The sequence below is a fragment of the Setaria viridis genome, chromosome 9 (assembly GCF_005286985.2).
Source record: "Setaria viridis chromosome 9, Setaria_viridis_v4.0, whole genome shotgun sequence".
NCBI lineage: Eukaryota > Viridiplantae > Streptophyta > Magnoliopsida > Poales > Poaceae > Setaria > Setaria viridis.
Window position 1 is genome coordinate 44,111,103 of NC_048271.2, and position 25,296 is coordinate 44,136,398.

Consider the following 25,296-nt stretch of genomic DNA (forward strand, 5'->3'; position numbering starts at 1 on the left):
GGAGGGGCGCCGCGGGGAAGCAGATCCGGGGGGCGGGGAAGGAGGTAGGCGGCGGTGCTGGCCAAGACGGAGCGGCGCCGCTGGGAGGGAGCAGCGGGAGGGAGGTGAGGGGTCGGGAGGGAGGGGCGCTGGGCGTGAGGGGTCGGGAGGGGTGCCGCGTGATGCGCCGCGCTGGTTAAAAAAAATGTTTGCCGAGTGCTGCTGATTTGGGGCACTCGGCAACCCCTTGTTTGCCGTGTGTCCAAATAAAAAACACTCGGCAACTCCTTCTTTGCCGAGTGTTTTTTATTTGACACTCGGCAAATCCTTGATTCGTCAAGTGTTTTCTTTTTGCCGAGTGTTTTTAGCTCGGCACTCGGCAAAGAGCTTGTTTGCCGAGTGTCCGCAAAAAAACACTCGGCAAAGAAAAAACATTCGGCAAATTTAAGGTTTCCCGTAGTGATTCGTGCCAGAGCCATCTGATGCCCTTGGGTATCACGGTTACGTTCATTACGGCTGCCTATAAATGGATACCATCCTACTGACCGGCTGCAGACACAGCAGGCACACAACAGATACACACAAAGCTATAGCAATGGCACTTATAAGCGCGGCCACATCTTGTTGGAAGGCAGCACCTGAGGTTCACCCCAGTGTATGGGGTGATTTCTTTATCAATTACATCCCTGAACCGCTGCAGGCATGTGTTTTCATAGCAACCGTTTTACACAAGTTGCTTTCTTCCGTAGCTAAGCTTAATTCCATAGTCATTAAGGGTATGATTACACTTGCGAGACTTCCTGTTAGATAACTCAAGAGAACTATATATACGTAATATAATGCCATCCAAGCAGGGATCCACCAATACTTTTTTTTTCTTATTCATTCATTATTGTGACCATGCAGGAAATGCATTAGTCAGTTTTGGTTCCATTTGTAGAGCTATTTGCTGGAAAAATATGTATCGGGATTTTGTTTCTTTATTGTGGAAAAAACTCAATAGTATGTGGTCTTCCTATTTCTTTGCAATATTCCAATATTCCTGTAACTATTTTATTGTAAGTACAAAGTAACCATGAGTTAGCAAGACAAAAATGCACAACTAACACCTTAATTTGTATGATGTGTACCAAAACCGATAAGTGATCTCATGTCTCCTTTCATATGGCAGATTTCAGATGAAGAGATGTTAGACAGAGTCAATCAATTGAAAGGGGAAGTAAGTGGTCTATTTGAGGCTTGCAAGAATGTCGTGGAAAAAATGGACCTCGTAGATGTGCTGCAACATTTGGGGATAGATCACCATTTCAAGGAACAAATAGCCACCACCTTAAGCAGTATCCACAGGGGTGAATTCAACAGCTCAAGCCTTCATGAGGTTGCCCTTCGTTTTCGTTTGCTTAGGCAGCATGGGTTTTGGGTTTCAGCAGGTATGATGGCACGCCTATGTGATTGACATGAATACTTAAATGCTTCTGACAACAAGAAATAACTTATGTTTACTATGTAGGTGAATTTAACAAGTTCAAGCATGAAGATGGGAGCTTTATTAATGACATAACTAACGATCCGAAGGGCTTGTTAAGTTTATACAACGCAGCTAACCTTTTAACGCACGACGAGGGTGCACTTGAAGAAGCCCTTCTATTTGCAAGGCGCCATCTGGAATTGATGAAAAGTAGTCTCAAATCCCCTTTAGCAGAGCAAGTGGAGCGTGCCCTTAAAATACCATTACCAAGGACCTTAAAGAGGGTAGAAGCAGTCTCTTATATCCCAGAGTACAGTGTAGAGCAAAGGTACAACCCAGCCATACTGGAGCTTGCCAAGCTAGATTTTAACCTCCTGCAGCGTCTTCACCAAAAGGAACTCAAGACAATTTCTCAGTAAGTATATTAGACATGGTATAAGCAGTGACAACTTCAACATGACCAATTGTGGTACCATTACTATACTTACATATTTAATATGTGTATAGATTCTAGTAAAATTAGTGATACACACACTATTTTGTTGTGAACAAAAATATTCATAGATATCACATGGGTTTAAATGTTGCACTGATTGTGTCCCAAAATGGGCACTTGCTATTATTTTTTTTTTGATATTCAGCATTCTAGATTGATAAATATGATACCTTCACAGTCTTTTGGCTCAGATTGATTAATATGCCTACTTAATTTATACTAGGTGGTGGAAGGATCTTTCTGAAGACATTAAACTAGAATATGTGAGGGATCGAATCGTTGAGTGTTACTTTTGGGCTTATAGTGTGTACTACGAGCAAGAGTATGCACGTGCACGGATGATCCTCGCCAGGTTATTCGTGCTAACATCTTTGTTAGATGACACATATGATGATCATGCTACTTTGGAGGAGTGTCGGGAGCTCACCAAGGCTATAGAAAGGTAGTTTAGTTTTTGCTTAACCTTCACCCAAAGAGCAAATTAAAACGTCCATAAGAATGAGATGGTGTGAACTAATCAATTTGACAATGAAAAATAATGAGAAAAATAGACAACATGATCATCAATGTCCTTAATGCTTGGCATTATTTATACATGCAGATGGGACGAAAGTGATATTTCTCTTTTACCTGAATACATTAAGAAATTATTTCTCAAGGTGATAAGAAACTTCAAGGAATTTGAGGATGAGTTGGAAGCACATGAGAAGTACCGCATTGCTTATGCTAGGAAAGGGGTATGTGTACTCATCCCTTTTTCAGCTAATGACTCTTACTCTTTGTCTTCCTTTTTTTTAAATCTTAATGGTGATGAAAATATCATTGTGTACCTAATGTAGAAATCATAAAAAGTGTTAAAAGAAAATGCACAATTATTCATTGCAAAATATGGAGCTATTTAGGAGGTGGAAACAGATGCAGCTCCTTTTATCTGCCAAAAAGGAAAAATAAAGCAAAAGATGTAACTCGTTTTCTTAGGAAAAAGAGTAATTGTTTCCAGCCTCTATGACCACATGCAGCCATATTCTTACATAAATCTCAGCAAAAACACCGATCGTAAATAACAAAAAGCACACATAAAAGAGAATAATCAAAGTGGAGGCTATTATTGTTTCTCCATCCATTCTTAGCGAAGTTGTCCAAGGCCACAACCTCCAGTGCCTTGCTTGCTGAACAAACAACATCTTTTGTGTCCTCCCACTGCAACAATGACCATGATCACAACCAATATGCTCCCCCTGAAAATGACCTTTTGTTCATCGAGATTCAAGTTTTCACACCTTCTATGATTCTTCTTCTTTAAATACTAACACTATGTCCTTTTTATGCACATCCAGTTCCAGCTTATATCCAAAAGTTATCTCCAAGAAGCGGAATGGTCTCATCACAATTACATACCAAGCTTCAATGATCATGTGAATGTATCCACCATATCAGCAGGTGCTCAATTGTTGTGCGTGGGGCTGCTTGTTGGCATGGGAGATGTTGCAACCAAGGAGGCATTTGAGTGGACCATTGGTAACAATGATGCCATAAGAGCATGTGCAGAGGTGTTCCGCTTCATGGATGACATGGCGGATTTTAAGGTAGTTTACTGAAAGTTGTTTTAAGGGTGCTAGAAGGAATGCTCTTAATCTACAGGGTATAAAGCAACTTGACATTAGGGTGAGATACCCAATATAGGCATCTTATACAACATGTAACAAATAGTTAAGTCACTTCTCTCTTTCAAAACTAGAAAAAACATTTAATGAGACATTATGAAGAGCTTCTCCATGATAAAATATTTAAGGGGGAGGGCTTGATTATTGGTGATCCACATCTTTTCCTCATAGAGGTAGTGTCTTCCTCGAGGGAGCCTGCACCCCAAATGTGGAGTGAGCTGAGACCGCTACTACAATAGAGTTCATCATAAAAATAACTCATCCTCAATTGCAAGATTTTCTACTTGCATCCATTGGTCACTTGTAAAGGTTGATTCTAGAAAGTTCATTATCCCAAATGGCCATCATGCCAACCTTGGTAGAATATGTGATCATGTACAAGCTATCACATAGATTCCGAGGATTACTTCAAGTGAAATATGTTTCGTTTATTTCATGATTTATTTTGGGACAAAGTCTAGCCATGTTTAAATGATGTTTATGTGTAAAGAATCTTTTATTTAACCAATGTCTGGTTTCTTTAAAGTGAAAGTGCTATGCAAGCGTTGTACAATGACTTCAACTGGTTTGATATTCACAAGTAGAATTACTAGCATTTTCAACTAATTAGCTACATCTTATGCACAGAGAGGAAGGAACAAAATGGATGTAGCCACATCTGTGGAGTGCTACATCAAGGAGCACAATGTCAGTGCCGAGGTTGCCCTGGCCAAGTTTGGTTCCTTTGTTGATGATGCATGGAAAACACTAAATCATGCAATATTTGAACATCATGCTCTACTTCCGGTTCTACAACGAGTCACAAACTTAGCAATGAGCATGATGCTATTTTTCCTCGACCAGAGAGATCGTTATACAAACAGCAAGGAACTTAAAGAGACCTTGAAGAGCCAATTCGTCAAGCATGTTCCCCTCTAATATAATACCAGTGGATGATGGCATCAACAATTATGAACATTTAGGAGTGAGGCATGCACCATCAGATAATCTGTCAGCTTGGCACCTATGCACTATTTTCATAAAAAAGTATTGTTCTTCTGAGTATTGCTTGCGGAAATCCAATATTGTCAGTGTTGTGTGGGATAGGTATAAGATATTGAGCATGATGAATATGATTATAATGTTGTCATGTTTGTATGCGAATGTGGTTGAAATTTTCTCAATAAGTAAACATAGATGGAATATTTATTGTTATAGCATATCGGCTAATGTGATGTATATAGGAAAAATGGCTCGACATTTTGTATTTAGAAGGTTCACATTCTACTGGTGCCCATTGCAAATCAAAGTAATGTGCTACCACAGCAGCAGCATCCCTAGATCACCACGCACCACTAAAGAAAACACATCAAAAGATGGCTATTACTACACTTCATCATCCACTTGAGATCCTACATATTCATTGCTCTCCTTCATCAGCATCCTCCTTCACATTACTAACTTAATCTTGTATAATGAAAAATAATATTATTGGATTTGTTTTTAAAAGTATTTTCATATGGCTATAATTTTGTCGGTACAAACATTATAATATGGGAGATATTAAAAGTCCAATTTTAGCATGGAAGGCCATGCCAAGTATGACTACGTCTTATAGATGGAATAGTATCCGTAGGCTAGAATGATAAGATTGCGCTTTTCAGACTAGTGTAGTTACTTGCACTAATGCAGAAGCCAGCAGTCCAGGCCCTCTATTAAGGCCATGCATTGTTGCCCTTTTTCCAAGCGTACTGCATCCTGAGCTCAAGTAGTGGATACACATAGACACATGGTATCTTGTAATGCTAATAATGTTCCTGAGAGGGCACCTGATTTTCATCCTACAGTATGGGGTGATTTTTTCTTCAACTACAGCCCAGAACTACTACATGCATGGTTATGTATATTTATGGCTGTTATGTAGAATGCTATGTTCCAGCCTGTTTGTGTTTCTTTCAGTTTTATTTTAAGTATATGAAAAAATAGCTTTGAGTCCTTGGTTTCTCTCTCTCTGGTATATACTGTTTGGATGCGCTTCTGATGTGCCTCACCTTGGCTTAGTTTGACTTCTGACCGCTTGGCAAACTAGACATGATGATCACCCAATATTCATAGGCACGCCCGGAAATGCAATTCCAGAATGTTTGAGGAAAACTGAATTGTAGGGACGCTTGATTGATGGATGTTCTAGCAATGCAAAAGTCCATTGTTACATATAAGTGATTTAACCACTTTTTTTAAAATTAAAATTTTCAAGTAGACAGCAATGTAGACGCATTTTTCTCCAATCGAAGAACTACATTGCTGTCACATTAACCACGTAACGGGCGACACCACATCATCAGACTGTTATCTTCTTCATTCACAACCTGCTAGTTCGTGACTGAATGGGCAAACGTACCGTTACAGTAACATGGGATTCAATGGCTGTATCTTCTTCAATCACAAAGGATGTTGAGTCCTGAGTGTCGGTGGCTGGCCGCTGTCCACACACTCCACAGCCATGGCCTTATTGAGATTCAGGGTTTTTCTTTTTTTTTTGTGAGTTTACCGTGTGATTCAGTTCCTCCTCCTTTCCTCTTCTCTTCTTTCCTCCATCAATGGCTTGCACGGGCAGTGTGCCCCCGGCCCCATACGCGACAATGCGGGATGATTGGAGATGCTGCTGCTGGTGCCGTGCAGCCGGCGGGTCCCGGCGGGCCAATTTGTGCGGTTGCAGCTGACGAGGGCCTGCAGTCAATGATCAGATTGCAAACAGTTTGCTACGGCTCATCTCGATCAGTTGCTAATTGCTATTGCTACCAATACGAGCGAACTAGTGCGTGGCAACGTCTAGTGTTGCATCGATGAAGCAAATGAACGTAACACGTATATCAAGTTCTGAACATATACATGCATAGACATCTGTATGGGGTGACTTCTTTATCAACTACAGTCCAAAACTATTCTAGGCATGCTTATATTTACAGCTATAATGAAGAGAAAAGTTTATATCAAGTTCTGAACATATACAGGCTTGTTTATTCATCGACGCATTGCCTGTCACGTGCAGTCCTAAACTGGCCCACCTGCCCGGGGCTCGGGCAGGAAATGATAATGGTGTGCGTCCTGGCCCTGGTGTCTGATAGAGATATCGACAAGGCCTTGAATCTGAAGCATGAAGACAGTGCCTTCATATCAAACGAACAGGACGCCAATTTGATGTGTTATTGCACGATATTTGTCTCCAAAACATGAACCTTGGGTGTGCTACGCAGTTTGTCGCGGTTGTATAGCCACCCTACCTGACTATCACTACGGGAGAATTGCACATCGGTCCAGCATAAAAATACCGGATGGGTGGGGTCCTGATACTACCGTGTCTAACGATCACCTCTTAGAGGACTAATTTGTACCGGTTGTTAACATCTGCCAACCGGTAAAAATTAGTCCAATTATAAAACTCGCTTCTTCCTCCTAAGCCCGAGTTATGAATAGAGACGAGCTCCTGTTCATGGCAACGCGGGCTTAGGAGGAGGTGCTGCCCAAATTTTTCAGGAGTCATTCTTCCTTCGTGGCGAGTCAGGGCGCATCGACGACGAATGGCGAGACTGCCGCCCAGCTTCTCTGGCGGGACGGCGTCAAGCTTAGTGGGCCGTGTTGAGCTTGGGCTTAGGGGATGGATGTTGGAAGGATGTGTGTAGGCTTAGTCGGCCCGATTGTGTTTTAGTGGCTGTTTGGGACTATATTATATGCTGCTTCACGATTTTCACCTTTAAAAGCACCTCCAGAGGATACACATTCTCCAATCTAACTAGTTGGGAAAAAATAGTACTCCAGCAGATCTATTTATATTTGTTTCTTTTATTTTGCCCCTACTTTGAATTACTGTTTTTTTCAAACTTTGTGATTTTGCCCTCAGCTATTCACAAGTCAATGCGATTTTGTCCTTGCATTGACAAGGGTAAAATTATATTGACTTGTGAATACCTAAGGGTAAAATTATAAAGTAAAAAAATAAGAGCAAAATCACCATTACATTTCAAAGTAGGAAAAAACACAATATTTTATATTTTATTAGAATGATTCATTTGGGCAAGTACGATGCGCACATAGACGGTTTGTTGTTGGATGGCATCACCGCTGAACAGCTGAATGTGTCTCCGGCACCTGACCGCATGTGCATCATCCACGCATCCGTGTTACGGACTCCCTCTATCTTAAATTATATGTCGCTTTAACTTTTTTAGATGTATAGATATTATTATGCATCTAGATATAGGGTATATCTAAATGCATAATAAAATTTATAAATTAAAAAAGTCAAAACGACCTGAAATTTAGGATGGAGGAAGTATAATCCAAAATTTTGTTGACCCCCCTCGCTGCTCATCATCGACGCATGGTAACTCATGTTCATGTTGGTGTAGAGACCACCCTGCCACGTGCAGTCCTAAATTTTCCCACGTGCCCGAGGCCCGGGCGAGGCCCTGGTACATGAAGACGTACAATGCCTTCATATCAAATGAACAGCACGCCAATTCGGTCTCTGTCATGCACGAAATTTGCCTGAAAAACATGAAACCTTGGGCCCTTGGGTATCACGGTTCATCCTACTGACCGGCTGCAGAAACACAACAGATACACATAAGCTAGCCGGCTGCAGACACACAACAGATACACATAAGCTAGCAATGGCACTTATAAGCGCGGCCACATCTTGGAAGGCAGCACCTGGGGTCCACCCTAGTTTATGGGGTGATTTCTTTATCAATTACATCCGTGAACCGCTCCAGGCAAGTGTTTTCATAGCAATCGTTTTACACAGGTTGCTTTCTTCCGTAGCTAAGCCTAATTCCATTGTTTGGCTATAGACATCGTGTTGATACCGTTTTTTGACATGTGTCAAAACTGGCGTCAAAAGGAAGCAGAGATGTTGATGCATGATAGAAGGACAACGGCTAGTAAAAACGGCCGATAGAGTCACAAAGGTTCAGCCGATGAAAGATGACGGAGACCCAGCCGATGAGGACGGGAGGTGTCAGCTGATGAAGGGTGATGGGGACGACCCAGCCAATGTGAGCAAGAGGATTCCAGCTGATCAAAGATATTGGGGTTCGACCGTTAAAAGGCAAGAGAGTCTTGATCGGTGAAGATATTGCGAGACATTGAATGTAGAGTTGGTCGAGGGAGGCTAAATTCGTTTCCGACTCTTGTACGAATTGTTTTATTTAGAAAAGTTTGTTTCTTTAGTTCCAGATATTGTATTGCATCATAATCGACTAGGACTAGGAGTTTTGAGTTTAGGATATAAATAGAGACCCTGTGAGGTCTGAAAAACATGTACACACAAACAAACAAATCTACTTTATTCGTAATTTACTTTCAAGTCGGCGACTTCGCCAAAGTTCTTTTTTTCTTCACAAGTTCTTCCAAGCTAGCAGGGCTGCATCATCTTGATCTCTGGCTGGATTGTAAGTTCCGTGTTTATTGAGTAATTTCTAGGCTTTAACTTCTGGTGCATTGCTGTTGTTTCGTCTAGATTTATTCATCAAGTTATCGATATTTGCTAGATCTGCAAGTTTATTTGTTTAAATCTTGTTGCTTTAGCTTTTATCACCACTATCCAGCTTGGAATAAGTTCTGATCGGCTTCTTATCCTGATGTTCAATCAAGAACTGTTCTATTAGATCTATTTCAAGTGTTGTTCGTGTAGCATTGTTTAGGTTGCGTTTCAACAATTCCTTTGCATTGATTACGCATAAATCGGCTGACCTAGCCGATCGTCTTTTTCTGTATCGGCTACCTGGCCGTTACGATCTCCTGGAGCTAATCGGAACATCAGCCGATTCGCTCTCGAATTTAACGTCTTCTTTATCCTTGTCAATTAGCAGGTCAAATTGACTGGCACGCCTTAGATCGAGAGGGTTAAAACCTGTACTTGAGCGAAGCAGATCTCTCAGGTTTCGTGTGTTACTACGCGAAGGTCACCGCCCGATTTTTGCGTCAACACATCCACACGTGGATGATCGAGGCCGGATGTTGTTTCCTTAATTAAAAAAATCCTAATTCCATTTTCACTAAGGATGCGAGACTTCCCTGTTAGATAACTCAAGAGAACTATACGTAATATAATGCCATCCAAGCAGGGATCCAACACTTTTTTTTCTTATTCATTCATTATTGTGACCATGCAGGAAATGCATTAGTCAGTTTTGGTTCCATTTGTAGAGATATTTGCTGGAAAAATACGTATCGGGATTTTGTTTCTTTATTGTGGAAAAAACTCAATAATATGTGGTCTTCCTATTTCTTTGCAATATTCCAATATTCCTGTAACTATTTTATTGTAAGTATAAAGTAACCATGAGTTAGCAAGACAAAAATGCACAACTAACACCTTAATTTGTATGATGTGTACCAAAACCGATAGTGATCTCATGTCTCCTTTCATATGGCAGATTTCAGATGAGATGTTAGACAGAGTCAATCAATTGAAAGGGGAAGTAAGTGGTCTATTTGAGGCTTGCAAGAATGTCGTGGAAAAAATGGACCTCGTAGATGTGCTGCAACATTTGGGGATAGATCACCATTTCAAGGAACAAATAGCCACCACCTTAAGCAGCATCCACAGGGGTGAATTCAACAGCTCAAGCCTTCATGAGGTTGCCCTTCGTTTTCGCTTGCTTAGGCAGCATGGGTTTTGGGTTTCAGCAAGTACGATGGCACGCCTATGTGATTGACATGAATACTTAAATGCATCTTACAACAAGAATATAACTTATGTTTACTGTGTAGGTGAATTTAACAAGTTCAAGCATGAAGATGGGAGCTTTATTAATGACATAACTAATGACCCGAAGGGCTTGTTAAGTTTATACAATGTAGCTAACATTTTAACACACGACGAGGGTGCACTTCAAGAAGCCATTCTATTTGCAAGGCGCCATCTGGAATTGATGAAAAGTAGTCTCAAATCCCCTTTAGCAGAGCAAGTTGAGCATGCCCTTAAAAATACCATTACCAAGGACCTTAAAGAGGGTAGAAGCAGTCTCTTACATCCCAGAGTACAGCGTAGAGTAAAGGTACAACATAGCCATACTGGAGCTTGCCAAGCTAGATTATAACCTCCTGCAGCGTCTTCACCAAAAGGAACTCAAGACAATTTCTCAGTAAGTGTATTAGACATGGTATAAGTGACAACTTCAACATGACCAATTGTGGTACCATTACTATACTTACATATTTAATATGTGTATAGATGCTAGTAAAATTAGTGATACCATGAAATGAACTTACAAGACAATATCCACACAACTATTTCATTGTGAACAAAAATATTCATAGATATCACCATCCCGAAAGGGGCACTTGCTATTATTTTTTTTTTTTGATATTCAGCATTCTAGATTGATAAATATGATACCTTCACAGTCTTTTGGCTAAGATTGATGAATATGCCTACTTAATTTATACCAGATGGTGGAAGGACCTATCTGAAGACATTAAGCTAGAATATGTGAGCTATCGAATTGTTGAGTGTTACTTTTGGGCTTATAGTGCGTACAACGAGCAAGAGTATGCACGTGCATGGATGACAATATCCACACACACTATTTCATTGTGAACAAAAATATTCATAGATATCACATGGGTTTAAATGTTGCACTGGTTGTGTCCCGAAAGGGGCACTTGCTATTATTTTTTTTTTTTGATATTCAGCATTCTAGATTGATAAATATGATACCTTCACAGTCTTTTGGCTAAGATTGATGAATATGCCTACTTAATTTATACCAGATGGTGGAAGGACCTATCTGAAGACATTAAGCTAGAATATGTGAGCTATCGAATTGTTGAGTGTTACTTTTGGGCTTATAGTGCGTACAACGAGCAAGAGTATGCACGTGCATGGATGATCCTCGTCAGGTTATTCATGCTAACATCTTTGTTAGATGAAACTTTTGATGATCATGCTACTTTGGAGGAGTGTCGGGAGCTCACCAAGGCTAGAGAAAGGTAGTTTAGTTTTTGCTTAACCTTCACCCAAAGAACAAATTAAAACATCCATAAGAATGAGATGGTGTGAACTAATCAATTTGACAACAAAAAATAATGAGAAAATTAGACAGCATGATTATCAACGGCCTAAATGCTTGGCATTTATACATGCAGAGATGGGACTAGAGTGATATTTTTCTTTTACCTAAATACATGAAGAAATTCTTTCTCAAGGTGATAAGAAACTTCAAGGAATTTTAGGATGAGTTGGAACCACATGAGAAAGTACCGCATTGCGTATGCTAGGAAAGGGGTACGTGTACTCATCCCCTTTTCAGCTAATGACTCTCACTCTTTGTCTTCCTTTTTTTGAAATCTTAATGGTGATGAAAATATCATTGTGTACCTAATGTAGAAATCATAAAAAGTGTTGAAAGAAAAATGCACAATTATTCATTACAAAATTTGAAAAGCTATAGCATCTAATATGGAGCTATTTAGGAGGTGGAAACAGATGTAGCTCCTTTTATCTGCCAAAAAGGAAAAAAAAAGTAAAAGATGTAACTCATTTTCTTAGAAAAAAGTAATTGTTTCCGGCCTCTATGACCACATATAGTCATGTTCTTACATAAATCTCAGCACAAACACCGATCATAAATAAAAGGGAAACAAGCACACATAAAAGAGAATAATCAAAGTGGAGTTTATTATTGTTTCTCCATCCGTTCTTAGCGAGGCTGTCCAAGGCCACAACCTTCAGTGACTTGCTTGCTGAACAAACATCATCTTTTGTGTCCTCACATGCAACAGTGACCATGATCACAGGCAATATGCTCCCCCTGAAATTGACCTTTTGTTCATCGAGATTTAAGTGTTCACACCTTTTATGATTCTTCTTCTTTAAATACTAACACTATGTCTTTTTTATGCACATCCAATTCCACCTTATATCCAAAAGTTATCTCCAAGAAGCGGAATGGTCTCATCACAATTACATACCAAGCTTCAATGACCATATCAGCAGGTGGTCAATTGATGTGTGTGGGGCTGCTTGTGGGCATGGGAGATGTTGGAATCAAGGAGGCATTTGAGTGGACCATTGGGAACTTAAAGAGACCCTGGAGAGCCAATTCGTCAAGCATATTCCCCTCTAATATAATACCAGCGATTCTTGATTATGAATTGAAAGGTAAAAAAAGAAAATGGTAGAAACAATTATGAATATTTAGGAGAGTGAGAGTGAGGCACGCGTCATCAGATAATGTGTTAGCTTGGCATGTGTGCACTATTTTCGTATAAAGTATTGTTCTTCTAAGTATTGCTTGCCATGTCGTCAGTGTTGTGTCATGTGTGGTATAGATATAGGATATTGAGCATGGTAAATATGATAATGTTGTTGTCATGTTTGTATGTCAATGTGGTTGTAATTTTCCTCAACAAGTGAAAATAGATGGAATATAATGTGATGTATGGAAAAATGGCTCAACATTTATACTGCAACACCCTAATTTTCAACTTTTGCAACTTAGTAAAATTTGTTAGAATTTGCTAGACTTTAATTGCTTTTGTTTAAGGATTTAAGGATTTTTCTAAGATTTTATTTAATTTCTTAGGCATTTAAATCTTTTCTAAAATAAGTTAATGAATCATAGGAGTTCATTGTTACATTCATGGTGCTGCATTGATTTTTGTTTGTTTGAATTCAAATTTGTATTTGAATTCATGTTGGAATCCCTTTCCAAACAATAGGAAAACTTTTCCTTTTCTTTCTCTTTTCTCTTTCACTTTTCGGCCCGCTTTCTATTTTCAACCCAGCCCGCAGTAGCAGCGTAGCAGCCCAGCAGTAGCCCGCTTCCACGCCGGCCCACTCTCGCGCTGGCCTCCGCCACCTCCTGATGACCCCCTCCTCTCGCTCTCGCCCGCGCCCGAGCCCGACCAGGACTCGACCTCGAGTTCGGCTCGGTCGCGTCCCGCGCCCGCCTCCGACCTTGGGCCCGCACACCAAGGCCACGCCCCCGGGCTATAAAAGCTGCCGCCACACCTCAAAGCCCCTCACCAATCCTTGCGCCCTCACCTTGAGCCCCAGTGCCGCCGCGCTCAAGCTCAAGCACAAGCGCACACCCGCCGCTGTCGATCTTCTCCGTCGTCGCCTTTCCATTGACAAGAACACCACCAGGAGCTTCACGTCGGGGTAAGGAAGCCATTGGTATGGTCGTCGTTCGCATTCTTGCCTTCTTCCGCGTGCATGGGCTCGCTGGAGTTTCCGCCGCCACGCCGAGCCACCTCTGCGAGCTGTGTGCCGCCATCGCCACCTAAACCACCGCAAGGACACCCTAGATCAGCTCGCCGTGCACCCTGCCATCGTCTAGGGCCAGATCTCATCGTGAACGGTGGCCGGACGCTCGTTTTCGAGTGAATTCCGGCGAGATTGCCGTCCGCCACCGCCCGTCTCCTCCTGGCCATTCGCCGCCGTCTGATCGCGATCCAACACCTCGGATCGGATCTAACCCAGGTCAATACCGGTCAACCTGAGCTGCACGTGCCGTTTTTGCAAAAAGCCCCTGCTATTTTTCTCTTTTTGCACCCGAGGTTCTGCGCAGTTCAAAAGTAATTAGATCTTGGTCCTTTTTCTTCCGTTTTAACCCCTGCTCTTTTATAAAATTCCGTCCACCATCCTGTTTGGTTCTTTTACGCAATAGACCTTCTATTTATATGTATAATTAGATTTTAGCCTCCGGTTTCTTGCAGTTAAGCCCCTAGAAATTTTAAAACTTTGCTAGCAAGTCCTTAGATTCTAGTTAAGCCATATCTTTTGCGTTTTAGATTTGTTTTTAGGTGATTCTTGCGCCTATGAGTTCGTATTGACGCATAGATTAGTTTTATGGTCCTATTTTGCCCAGTTGCTACTGTTTGATGTAATGTTTTCTTATTTTAGTCCTTTGTTTGTTTGTATTTACTTGTTTGATGTGCATAGAAGGATCGCAGTTCGACGGATTCGAAAGAGCAAGGCTTTGAAGACTTTGAGCAGCAAGAGCAAATTCAGGAAGGTAAGTCATGCCCTTGATCACAATTTGATCCTATGCAACCTTTACTTTTATGTTCATTACACATATCCTATGCACTTTAAGTTTATAAATATGATGGGTCCTATTTAAGGTGTGTCTAGTTTTATCCTTACACCTTGATCAACCTGGGTATACTTTACTATTGAGTAGTTCTTGCTTAGTTGCTCTAACTGGGTATGGTGGTATTAATGAATCAATGTTTAAACTTGTTTTATTTATGCTATATGTTCCATTAATACAAGATCACCATGCTTAATTGGAACATAGAGAAGCACCCGGGAAAACAGCGCAACCATAAGAACTGCATGGCTCTGATCTTGGCTAATTAATTAGAAACTCTAGTTTGTGATAACTTTACCCGAACAGTAGTTGGTGTATAGCTCGGACCTCAGACTGATCTGCTCTATGATAGCTTCGCAGTTTGAGAGAGGTTTATATATTGCGCTGATCATGAAACCTTACCGAGCTATCCTTACTAGGGAATCTTTGTAAAGGTCTCATAGCATCCTTATGCAATCATATCTCGGAAGTGTGGTATTGTGCCTGATCCGCACAACATGATTGGGTCTAAAGTTCTTTGAACTTTTATGCGACTTGTGGGTAAAGATGTATAGCCTCTGCAGAGCGTAAAACTGTTATAACAGTCGTGCTCACGGTCAAGAGCAGCATGTACCCTCACATGATTAATTTATCGGAATATTACTTATTGTTGTTATCTTTATTTATGTTCATGCTTAATGTGGGTGGTATAAACTTATACTTAGTTATTGCTAATAAAACTTGACCAACCAATTAAAATGTTGAAATGCTATTAAACCATAGTCTATCCTTGAATTGCCGTACACTACACATTCCTCACGCTTACTAAGTACCAACCATAAGTGTACGCACACTTGCTAAAACCGCTGCTCAGACCAAGTCAACTTTGAGAAGGTTCTTCAAGACTTCAAGGAGTTCTAGGCGTACATGTGCCACCAGTCAACTGCCTGTGGAGTCGTCGTCATTGTTGGAGTTCCGCTGCTAAATAAAAACTCGTTTTGCTATTCAAATTAAAGAACATGTAATAAATATAATACTCCATTTACATTTTGGCACTATTTATGGTATTTACGCCTTTACGTTTTGACACTATTTATGGTATTTACTAAAGTCGTTGCATGTGTGAAACTTGATCCTAACGCATATGTAATTCATTCATCTAGTTTTGCCAATAAAATCGGGAGTGACGTATACTTCGAAGGTTCACATTACACCGGTGCCCATTGCAAACCAAAGTAACGTGCTACCACAACAACAGCATCCCCAGGGCACCATGCACAACTAAAGAAAGCAAAGCTAAAGTTGGCTATTACTATGCTTCATCATCCACTTGAGATCCTGCATATTCATTGTTGTCCTTCATCAGCATCAAGATTGCAGATGGAGAACAGATAAACCTATAAACTTATCTGACAGTATACAAGATTAATACCACACGGATCTAACTTGATCTGGTCATCTGCTCGGTTGAACATCTTCTGAAGGAAAAAAATGACAACGAATGCCATAAGCATCACGCACATTCATCTTAGCTTCATTACATCACACAAAACAGGAAATCAGATTCTTAAAGATCTATCATGTCTACAGCAAATGTTATTCCAGAAATATTTGGTATGGCCAAATAAAACTGTCTAATTTTAGTAAAGTCCCCATAGCATTGAAAATAAGTGGGGTCACGAGAAACTCGATTTTCCTAAAATGAACAAAACTAATTCAAAACATTGTATAGCTAACTGTTGACTCTTCAAAAGACGCTTTCTTCTAACTAAATCAGAAGCTTTGACCTTGGACCACCAGTTCAACATCAACTGTTGAGCCAACTGAAATTGACCACCGAGAAACATCGAAAACTCCATAGTCAGCACCAACGAGATGTATGCTGCAGAGAATATCAGGGAGAACATTTAGCTGTACTAGATTCTCAATCCAGCCATCCAATAGAAGTACTGGAGCATGAGGGGCATCAAGAGATATGCTGAAAGAGCAATTCCCCAGATAAGCAGAGTCTAGTCATTTTCAGTCTTGAAGATCATGTGATCTCAGATGCTTATACTTCTGATCTGCATTTGACAATCTTGCAGCCTCTGTCAAACCCTTGGTGGCCACCATCTTCAGAATGTTAACACCCTCTTTTATGGCTGAATCAATCTAGGTTGAAACAAAACATGCAAGTATGATAAGCTTCTGGTGGTTGCAGGACAGCGAATAAAGATAATACTATTTATTGTGCTTTTACCACTATGGAACTTAAATGGTGGTCCTTCGTATTTTTAGAATCTAAATATTGTTGTGCAATACTATAGAATATAAATTGTCACAATACAATGATCTGATGTATTTGACAAAATGGCACTAGTAGAATGAGTCCATGACCATAGCTCATCAAACCTCTGGAGTACCGAGTACGAGATTGCCATTTCCCATCCTTCCATGCGATAACAGTGGCAAGCAGTGTTCAAATTTAATTTAATCAAGCAGTTCAGTTTCCAAGGAAATAATTAACTATTTGCCACCTTGGTCCAATGTCAATGACTCAGGCAACCCCACGTGTCAGTGACAGTGTTAAATGGTCAACTGTAAGGATGGCACACTAAGGAAACTTAAGGCCCTCCATCTTCAAGAGGTTGGCTCAGATCTAGCTAAACACTGTGAGTGTTAGAGTGTGTAATCATGGAAGCTAGGGGCTAACTACAAGTCTACAATGACAAAAGTACATATTACTTGTGAGGAGATATTTACCCGTTCACGACCAGTTCTATTAAACTTCTGAAGAACAAAAGCTTTAGGATCCATCTGGCCAGGTGGCCGTCCAATTCCTGTATAAGTCAAGATGATTTCTTTGTCAAGCAATACTAAACGAATTATAAGTGCCAAAAGTGTAGAAAGTACCAATCCTTAATCGGCAAAATTCTTGATTCCTGCGAAAGTGGTATATCACACACTTCAACCTGGTAAACTAAAAAGGTAAATATTTGTTGTCAAGATCAGATAAACCTCTTATTTGCAAACACCAGATAGATATCATTTAGACAATGCTTTATTTTTCACATCAACAAAAAAAAATCCAATATTTGACATTAGGGAGTATGCTGTCATACGTATTAAGAGTGCTGTAAAGTATGGATAACCTTTTCGGAGAACTAATTAGATGCCCAAAGTTATGTAAAATGGAAGATGCAAGCAAGAAAATCATAATAAAAGAAACATGAAAAAATGAAAGGAAAACAAGAAAGCAAGCTAGATGAATGAATACCACACCAAAGAAAAAGGTACTCCCTCTGTCCCAAAATATCATCAAGTTTACACTTTGACCGCTGATTCATTTGTGGCAACAAAAGTTTCATCTAGAAAGTATTTCTAAGTAAAATCCAATGTAACCACCTTTTTACCACAAGATTTTCATATTGTTCAACTAATTGTTGGTCAAAGATTACAAGGTTTGAATCTTGAAATACATGTGCACCTTATGTTTTGGGACGGAGGGAGTAAATAACTACAAAACTTTAGAAGTACTTGCATCCATGCTTAGCATCTTGTTTATCAACTAGAGAACTTGCTTACTGAAGGTTACTACTTACTACTGCCTCCGTTCCAAATTGTAGGTCGTTTTGGCTTTTCTAGGTGCATAGATATTATTATGCATCTAGATATAGTGTATGTCTAGATGCATAATAATATCTATGAACCTAGTAAAGCCAAAACGACCTACAATTTGGAACGGAGGGAGTAGCATCTTGTTTATCAAGTTTATGAGACAAGTGTCTCCTAAAAGTTTGCCAACAGACTAGGAAAAGCTTGCCAACAAACTAGGTTAGGGGACTAAGACAATGGCCAAATTTTTTGAACTGATAAGCATTTAAACATAGCAAAGATGGTTTTCCTTTCAAAAGACAAACTACTTTTGTCAGGTGGAAGATTCTCTCGCAAAAAAAATAATAGAGTCTACCAACCCATTGTGCCGTCCAAAACCTCCTTTTGGCTGTAAACGGAGAACTCCACATGGTAAGTCCATGTCATCAAATGCCTGAAACTCACACATCAGAGGAGTCAGATTGTAGCATAATGTAGTACCAGCAAAGTTTAGAAACAAACACTTACCACCAGGATGCGATTAAGTGGCAGTTTATAATAGGCAGCAAGTGGACCAACCTGCAATAAGTGAAATGGAGACTGATCATTAGTAGTCATCAAAACAGAATTGTATTAACAATTTTGTATGTCCAGTTAAAGAAAGCTCTACAGAATAAAAGCCATAAAGCATCAAGAATGTTATCATTGAACAGAACTGGCATGTTTATGTTTGCATGCTATGTGACGGTACTTCAAATTCAAGAGGCAGAAGTTGAAATAGTATTTTGGTTGCATCAACCAAATTAAAGCCCCAGACTTTAGAAAATGAGTGAAAGAAACAAATTGTGCAACAATAGAAAACGTATAGGGCAGGAGAACTAGGAAAGACTCCCAGAAGTTGCTTACAGATTCTCCACTGAGATTCATATAAGTCTGAGGCTTGGCAAGAAGAACAGGGACCCCATCAACCATCCCTGCATCAATGGTGAGGACAACACATTCACTTAACCCTTAGTACTAAGAAACAAGAGCATGCATCACAAAATACGAGAGTAACATTCTTCCTGGGAGTGCATAAATGGAGCCAAACCTTCACCAAATAGTGCTTTGAAGTAATGTGTAGTCAGTGGTATACCCTGAGACTCTGCAAATGCGTCTATCATATCAAACCCCACCTACGTTCAAGAAAATCTGAGAATAAATTATAAGATCCTGAGAATTTTTGAAATACAAGATGTCAAGATTAGGTGCTCAACTTACATTGTGCCTGGTGGATTGGTACTTCTCACCAGGGTTGCCAAGACCGATAAATAACCATGGTTGTATTGGGGACAACGAGGAAAATGGTGAGGATGTCTGAAGGCTAGAGAAACAACGCTTGGAAAGCAAGGGCGCCAATCTATTTGAGAGCATCTTGCTCATGATTTATTCAATCACCAACATCCAAAAATCCATTGAGTCCAAACACAGATGCCAAAGTCTGCAAAGCAAGACGCATTTGTTCTTTAAATACAATCAACCAGGCAGAATCATGCAAATATGAATAACATGCCTAGGAGTAGCACTAATGCATCAAGCACGTCGTATATTGTTGGCATTTGGAAAAATTGCCTCCATACCCTGTTGTCTAAGCGCCTAGGCATTTCATCGAACAGCTGCAGGGCACGCGGCAGAGCGGTGGTGCGACCACCTGCCACCTTCACCCATAGCGCTTGCACCAACGTGAACTTTTGATGCCAAAGCATAAGAAGCGCAAGCATCATGACCATCACGCCAGAACGACACCGTAGTGCCAGTTACGCAGCTCGCCGCTCGCGGCCGTGCACCAAGACGAGAGGAAGAAAGAAAACAGGATACAGATCAGTGCTCAGAGTAAAATCACCTGACCTGCCAAAACCGTAAATCTTCTGCGCTGCGATCCGCACGGGCTGTGGTGCAGAGACACCGCCCGCGTGAAGGAATCAAACCCGCCGCGGCGTCGGCGGCGCGGAGGAGTGCCTCGTCCTCCCCAACGGTACAGGAGAGGCAACGGCGAGGGGAAGTGGGGGTATGGTGGCTCGGTGGCAGGATGTTGGTAGCGCGCTACTGCGACCTGCCGGCTGCCGCGGTGCTCAGCTGCTCTGCTCCAGCGCTGTGTCGTACTCCGGCCCGCCGCCGCCGTGCGGATGCACGCGTTGTTGGCCGGTTGTTCGTCTGGGTGGGTTGTTGGGCCTGGGTGCGGTAGCCACGTTGGTTGCGCTGTGGATGGGCTTGTGCTGTCGTGCTGCCTCTCGAAAATGTGTTTGGGCCGTGTGCATCGATCGACCCTCCCGTCCACCGCAGTTAACCGGTGCATGGAAAATTCATCGAAAAACATGATGTTGAACGTGCAAGCGTCTGTCATCGTGTAAAATTTGAGATTGAACAAAAACTGGCATCAGGTTCTATTTGGTTGGGAGAAGCATCATCGTCTCTCCTAGAACTGAGAAGAACAGCAGCATCTTGTCGACCATGCATCATCTTATCATGTTGCATGAACTAGGCAACAATAATCAGCACCACGCGCTTGTGATCCTAGCTAGTCATCGAGCATTCAAAGCAGCACACAACCAAGACATATGCACGTACGCCGTGCACACGAAGGGAGCCCTTCCATGGCCCGGTGGCCGGCCGGCCGTGCAGATAGCTACCTCGATCTCCTCCCCGGCCTATGGACGGAGTGGCAGCCAAAAGCTGGAATCATTATATTCATGTGCACAGCACAGCGCGGCACTGCGATGATGCATGATTAGGCTTAGCTCAAAAGCCCAAAGCGTCTCGCGCGGACCACGTTCTCCCCTCAAACAAACTCGAAGCAAAGCGTCTTCCTCTTCTCCGGCCCCCTTTTGCTCCGCCAAGCAACGCAAGCGGCCAGCGACGCGCCCCCGGCTACCTCGCTTTTCCCAGCAACAAATGGTAGTATATACTGTACAAGCTAATACAAGCATCGGCATCGCCTATGATGAGCTTGGAAAGCTGGAGATCATGTATATAGCGCCATGTACTGATGCACACACACAAAACACACAGCGCAAAGGCGAGAAAACCGCAACCACCATCTTTCTTCTGCCATCCTAAAATAATCGATTCCTGCGTAGCCAAATGGGACCTGCACTGAAAATCGGGCTGTTTTTTTTAAGATATTGGATATGTGTATCAGAATTTGAATCCTAATAATGCATATGTAAAATGATGACGCCTAAAGCCTCAACAGAGAAAATGATCGATCACGTTGGGTTATGGAGAATTGAAGATGATTGCATGAGGTTAGAGGTGAGGGAGGTGATGGATCTGCCAGTCCAAGCAAGGATGATGAGCCGCTGCTGCTGTCTTTTATCTGGCCTGCCATGACCATGACGAGGCCGGCCGCGCCGGGGCCGGCCACTTGGTCGCCCTGCTACGCCGCCTAATGATTCCAAGCGCCGGACTCCCATCTCTGCGCAGTGGAAAGACAAGGAACCTTGGCCTCGTCCGCGGGCACGCTGGCTAGCCAACCACTGCTCCGTCATGTGTGCTCGGCTCTCTCTTCCGGCGTGTCCAGTCGCTTCTTCTCCCAAAATTCAGGTACCTGCCGGCCGGTCGCCGGTTGCGCCACTCCAGCATGCAGTTAGAGAGACTTGGAGCCTGTCTGCTTCTCTCTGTTCTGAAAACGCGTTGGACAGCCCAGCAAGATTGTTAGTCGCTGTCGTCAGCTTGATGGCGCCGCACTTTTGATCCGACGGCCGGCAGCGACGCCGTGCGTGTCCGTTTTGTCAGGCATTGCAGGGATTTCGGTACTGTAAGAACGGGCTCTACGGTTAAGCGTCAGTGCAGATGTTTCAGTTGTGTTAGATTTTTGCGTAGCATGCACGTAGTGGCTGTTTTAAATTCAAAAAAAAAAGTTGGTTAGGCAATCTGTATGTGTATCCCTATGAAATCAAGAATCAAGATTGAGCGCCGAGAGAGAGAGGGGGGGGGGGGGGGGGGGGGGGAGGAAGATTTTTAGATCGCAGCAATCTGATCACTAGTGTGACAGAGGTCACCTAAGGTTAGTACTTACTGATCACCTAGCATCTAGTATGCATCATGCATTGCTTAGCCAGTTTGGTAACGAAGTAGTTCTAAGCAGCATAGAATAGGATTAGCTAAGCTAGGACTAGATAAAAGGATAGTTTTCTTAAGAAATGGACAGAAGCGAATAGGGGGATTAAAGCAAGCATCTCTGTTGTTGCCCATGTCCTTTGTCAAAAAAACATCAAGATGCTTCTGCACTTTGCCACCTCCCAATGATTTCCGGTCTGACTCCGGCAGGCACTTTCCAGTCACACACTGTGAAATGGAATCACCAATAGCTAGGCACATACTATTAGTATTAGGCAGTTAATAAAATACTAGCTGGTAGGTGAGGGACTTGTGTGTAGTAGATTGGCATGCACATTTAGAAGCAGGGCCAATACAGTGCGTGCTGGCATGCCAAGCTTTCCAGGCAATTTGCCTGCCAAATTACACCTAATCGCCCTTGTTAATTTTCTAATGCTATTAACTAAGCCTGCCTTTGCTTCTCTTTCGCCCTAAGCCTTCCTTTCGATCCCTCCTTGCCCTTAATAAAATCCATGGCTTAGCACTGGCCATCATGGACCTTTTTTCACTTTCTCACGAACACCATCGCTGCTGGTCCACAGGAATCCAGCTAGTCATTGCATGCAACAACTAAGATATCAATCTTATTCCACAAATCATAAAATAAGATGCCAATAATCTCTTGCTCGCTCGTCACAAAAGGAAACCAAGATCGGTAATCATCGACCAGTATACTATTCTTTTCCCTGATTTTTAATTTGGTGATAGGCCATCTCTATCTCTCTCAAAGTGGAGTCTAGATTCTTTTTGTGACCAGTGATGGAAATCGGTTATCACCATTGTTTGACCTTCTTTAACATTTTAAACATCGATAATTTACCTTCTGCATGGACCATTCGTTTGCTCTTTTGCGTATGGTCGAATCTTTTCGTGTTTAGTGTACATGCTTTGCTTTTCTTGTGCACTTTGTACATATCCCTTGGACACTTACGTCCTATAAATGCCCATGTCCCAAATAACACGTAAGCTTGGATACAATTTAGGACTAAGTAGTACCTCATTAGCACATTATCTAAAAACATCAGTAGGAATGTAGGATGTACTTGAGAAACGGCCCATTTAATTTAGAACATAATTAGAGTTTTTCTTTTTTCATGTGGAAGTTGAATTGTTTCCTTATGAAATATTCCATCCATTACAACCTACGCATATTTATTTTTCTCGTAAAATATATCTTTTGCAACTAAAAAGGCAATATAAGATGAGAGCATTTTGAAATTTGAATACAGATATTTTTACAAAACATACATATAACTAGACTAAGTGTTACTAGTAAATAAATATGACTTTCCACAATCAAATTACCTTGTGTCTATGAACAGAGGGGAGAGGATCCAGTATTTTATTCCATGAAGGAAGTATCCTGCAAATCATTGATTTAGTTTCGAGTAATAAACTAATAAAACCTTTCTTCTTTCCTTGCAACCTTGGATCGATATGGTTCATTCCTGGGCTATGCTCTTTCAACGGTTGACAGAAGAGGGGGACGGGCAAGGATGATCAGACTGCTTGGTTCGGTTCGTCAGAGGTATTAAAAAAACCTTCTTTTTGGTCTTTTCTTTCTTTTGTTTAGGATTGGCAAGAGGATGGCTGCCTCGGCTTCAAAGCTGTTAGAGAATGCGCTCTTATCACTACAGGGACGCGAGAAAAATTCCTCGAAGGTAGTATTGTATTAAAGGGATGGGGCATTACCGGTGTTAGCGACGAAGGGATTGTTTGCAAGAGAAGGTTGCCCTGTTAAGATACGAACAGGGGGCATGCCACGCATAATAGTAAAAAAAAGGGCAGAGAAGAGGATAGAGGGACAGAAGGAGCTGGAGGCCAACAAGGAATAGAAGAAGCTGTTCCGAAACCCTATAACGGCTAGTTCCCAATGCTCGGCTTCCTACCTCCTCTAACAAAATCAAAGGTAATATCCTCCGTTTTCCAAGAAGATAAGTTCTTCGGCAAACATTTTCGATCTTAGGCGAACGATGGGTTACCGGGTCTACGACCTCGCAAGGCACTACTGTAGAGCTCTTTGGGCCTGACGCTTTGCTTTCTCACTTTCCCAGAACTGCTACTTTCCTGCTTTTAGTACATTGCTTTTCGTATCATCTATGAGAATTCTCGTTTCAGAAACTCCTCAATATAGTCGTTATGGCAATTCTAACCATGTAGATTTTATTACCAAATTGTAGTTTTTTCTTTGTCTACTGTCCAAGACTGTGCAAGATACCTCAAGTACTGTCCAACTAATACTTGATCTTGACGTCGGCGTTGGTTTTTCCAACGAAAAACAAGAACATTCTTTCCTTTCACGAACTTCCAAAACGAGCTCGCTCAGTGTCAGTAGAAGGGAAGAAAAGATGGTCACTCCTTTTAGGTTTAGGAACATGGCGAGCCTTACTTACGACTGTTGCACTTCACTCGCTGCTCGTTCATTCACTTGCTCATGAACTCGCTGCTTCGCCAGAAAGAAATAAGTATGACCAAACCGAGAGCGAGAGCGAGAGGAATTATATCCAGTGGGTGAATGGCAAATGGATCCAGCGGGCTACCCGCAAAATGATCCATAGCCTGAGGGGTTTCGAAAGGGCGAGGAGCGTCATGATGAAACTTCGCACTTGTTTTTTTATTGATTCCTGGGGCTAGGCGTTCGCAGAATCAGTCTATCCGAACCGCAGACGCACTTATTTGTGTTCGAATAGGCACTACAAATATTTGATTTACTTCTTGAGATTTTTCCTATTCTGGTAATGCACCAAGTGTCATATATAATTTTTTATAGCCAACTTTTTTATTTTTATTTTTTTAAAACGAATCAGGCAGGAGAGTTGCCGATTATATTAAAAAGAAGATGAAAGCTCGGATTGAGCAATACAACAAAACAATAAAATGGAAAAACAGCAACCCAACATCAAGCATCTCAACAAA

At 41.6% G+C, this 25,296-nt stretch overlaps 2 protein-coding genes and 1 pseudogene across 6 annotated transcripts; 2 read left to right on the forward strand and 1 right to left on the reverse strand.

Moving 5' to 3' along the window:
- The first annotated feature begins 518 nt into the window (after positions 1–518).
- Positions 519–4,806, forward strand: LOC117835090 (tau-cadinol synthase). Of its 2 annotated transcripts, XM_034714452.2 has the most exons (7): positions 519–679; positions 1,151–1,409; positions 1,490–1,862; positions 2,167–2,385; positions 2,545–2,680; positions 3,281–3,529; positions 4,235–4,806. In XM_034714452.2, exons 1-7 carry the CDS (start codon positions 575–577, stop codon positions 4,523–4,525), a joined length of 1,632 nt encoding a protein of 543 aa, XP_034570343.1. In that variant the 5' UTR covers positions 519–574; the 3' UTR covers positions 4,526–4,806. The 2 variants fall into 2 exon arrangements, with proteins under 2 accessions (XP_034570343.1, XP_034570344.1); XM_034714453.2 differs by lacking the exon at positions 2,167–2,385.
- A 3,358-nt stretch (positions 4,807–8,164) lies between these two features.
- LOC117835714 (tau-cadinol synthase-like) lies at positions 8,165–12,775 on the forward strand (annotated as a pseudogene).
- Positions 12,776–16,177: 3,402 nt separating this feature from the next.
- LOC117840966 (peptidyl-tRNA hydrolase, mitochondrial) lies at positions 16,178–20,464 on the reverse strand. Of its 4 annotated transcripts, none has more exons than XM_072290977.1 (9): positions 20,131–20,464; positions 19,504–19,723; positions 19,334–19,434; positions 19,150–19,217; positions 18,772–18,822; positions 18,624–18,697; positions 17,563–17,621; positions 17,413–17,489; positions 16,178–16,821 (listed from the first exon to the last, which is right to left on the reverse strand). In XM_072290977.1, exons 3-9 carry the CDS (start codon positions 19,404–19,406, stop codon positions 16,690–16,692), a joined length of 534 nt encoding a protein of 177 aa, XP_072147078.1. In that variant the 5' UTR covers positions 19,407–19,434; positions 19,504–19,723; positions 20,131–20,464; the 3' UTR covers positions 16,178–16,689. The 4 variants fall into 4 exon arrangements, with proteins under 4 accessions (XP_072147078.1, XP_034577404.1, XP_034577403.1 ...); XM_034721513.2 differs by having other exon boundaries at positions 19,334–19,418; positions 20,126–20,464; XM_034721512.2 differs by having other exon boundaries at positions 19,334–19,418; positions 20,131–20,463.
- Between the last annotated feature and the right edge of the window lie 4,832 nt (positions 20,465–25,296).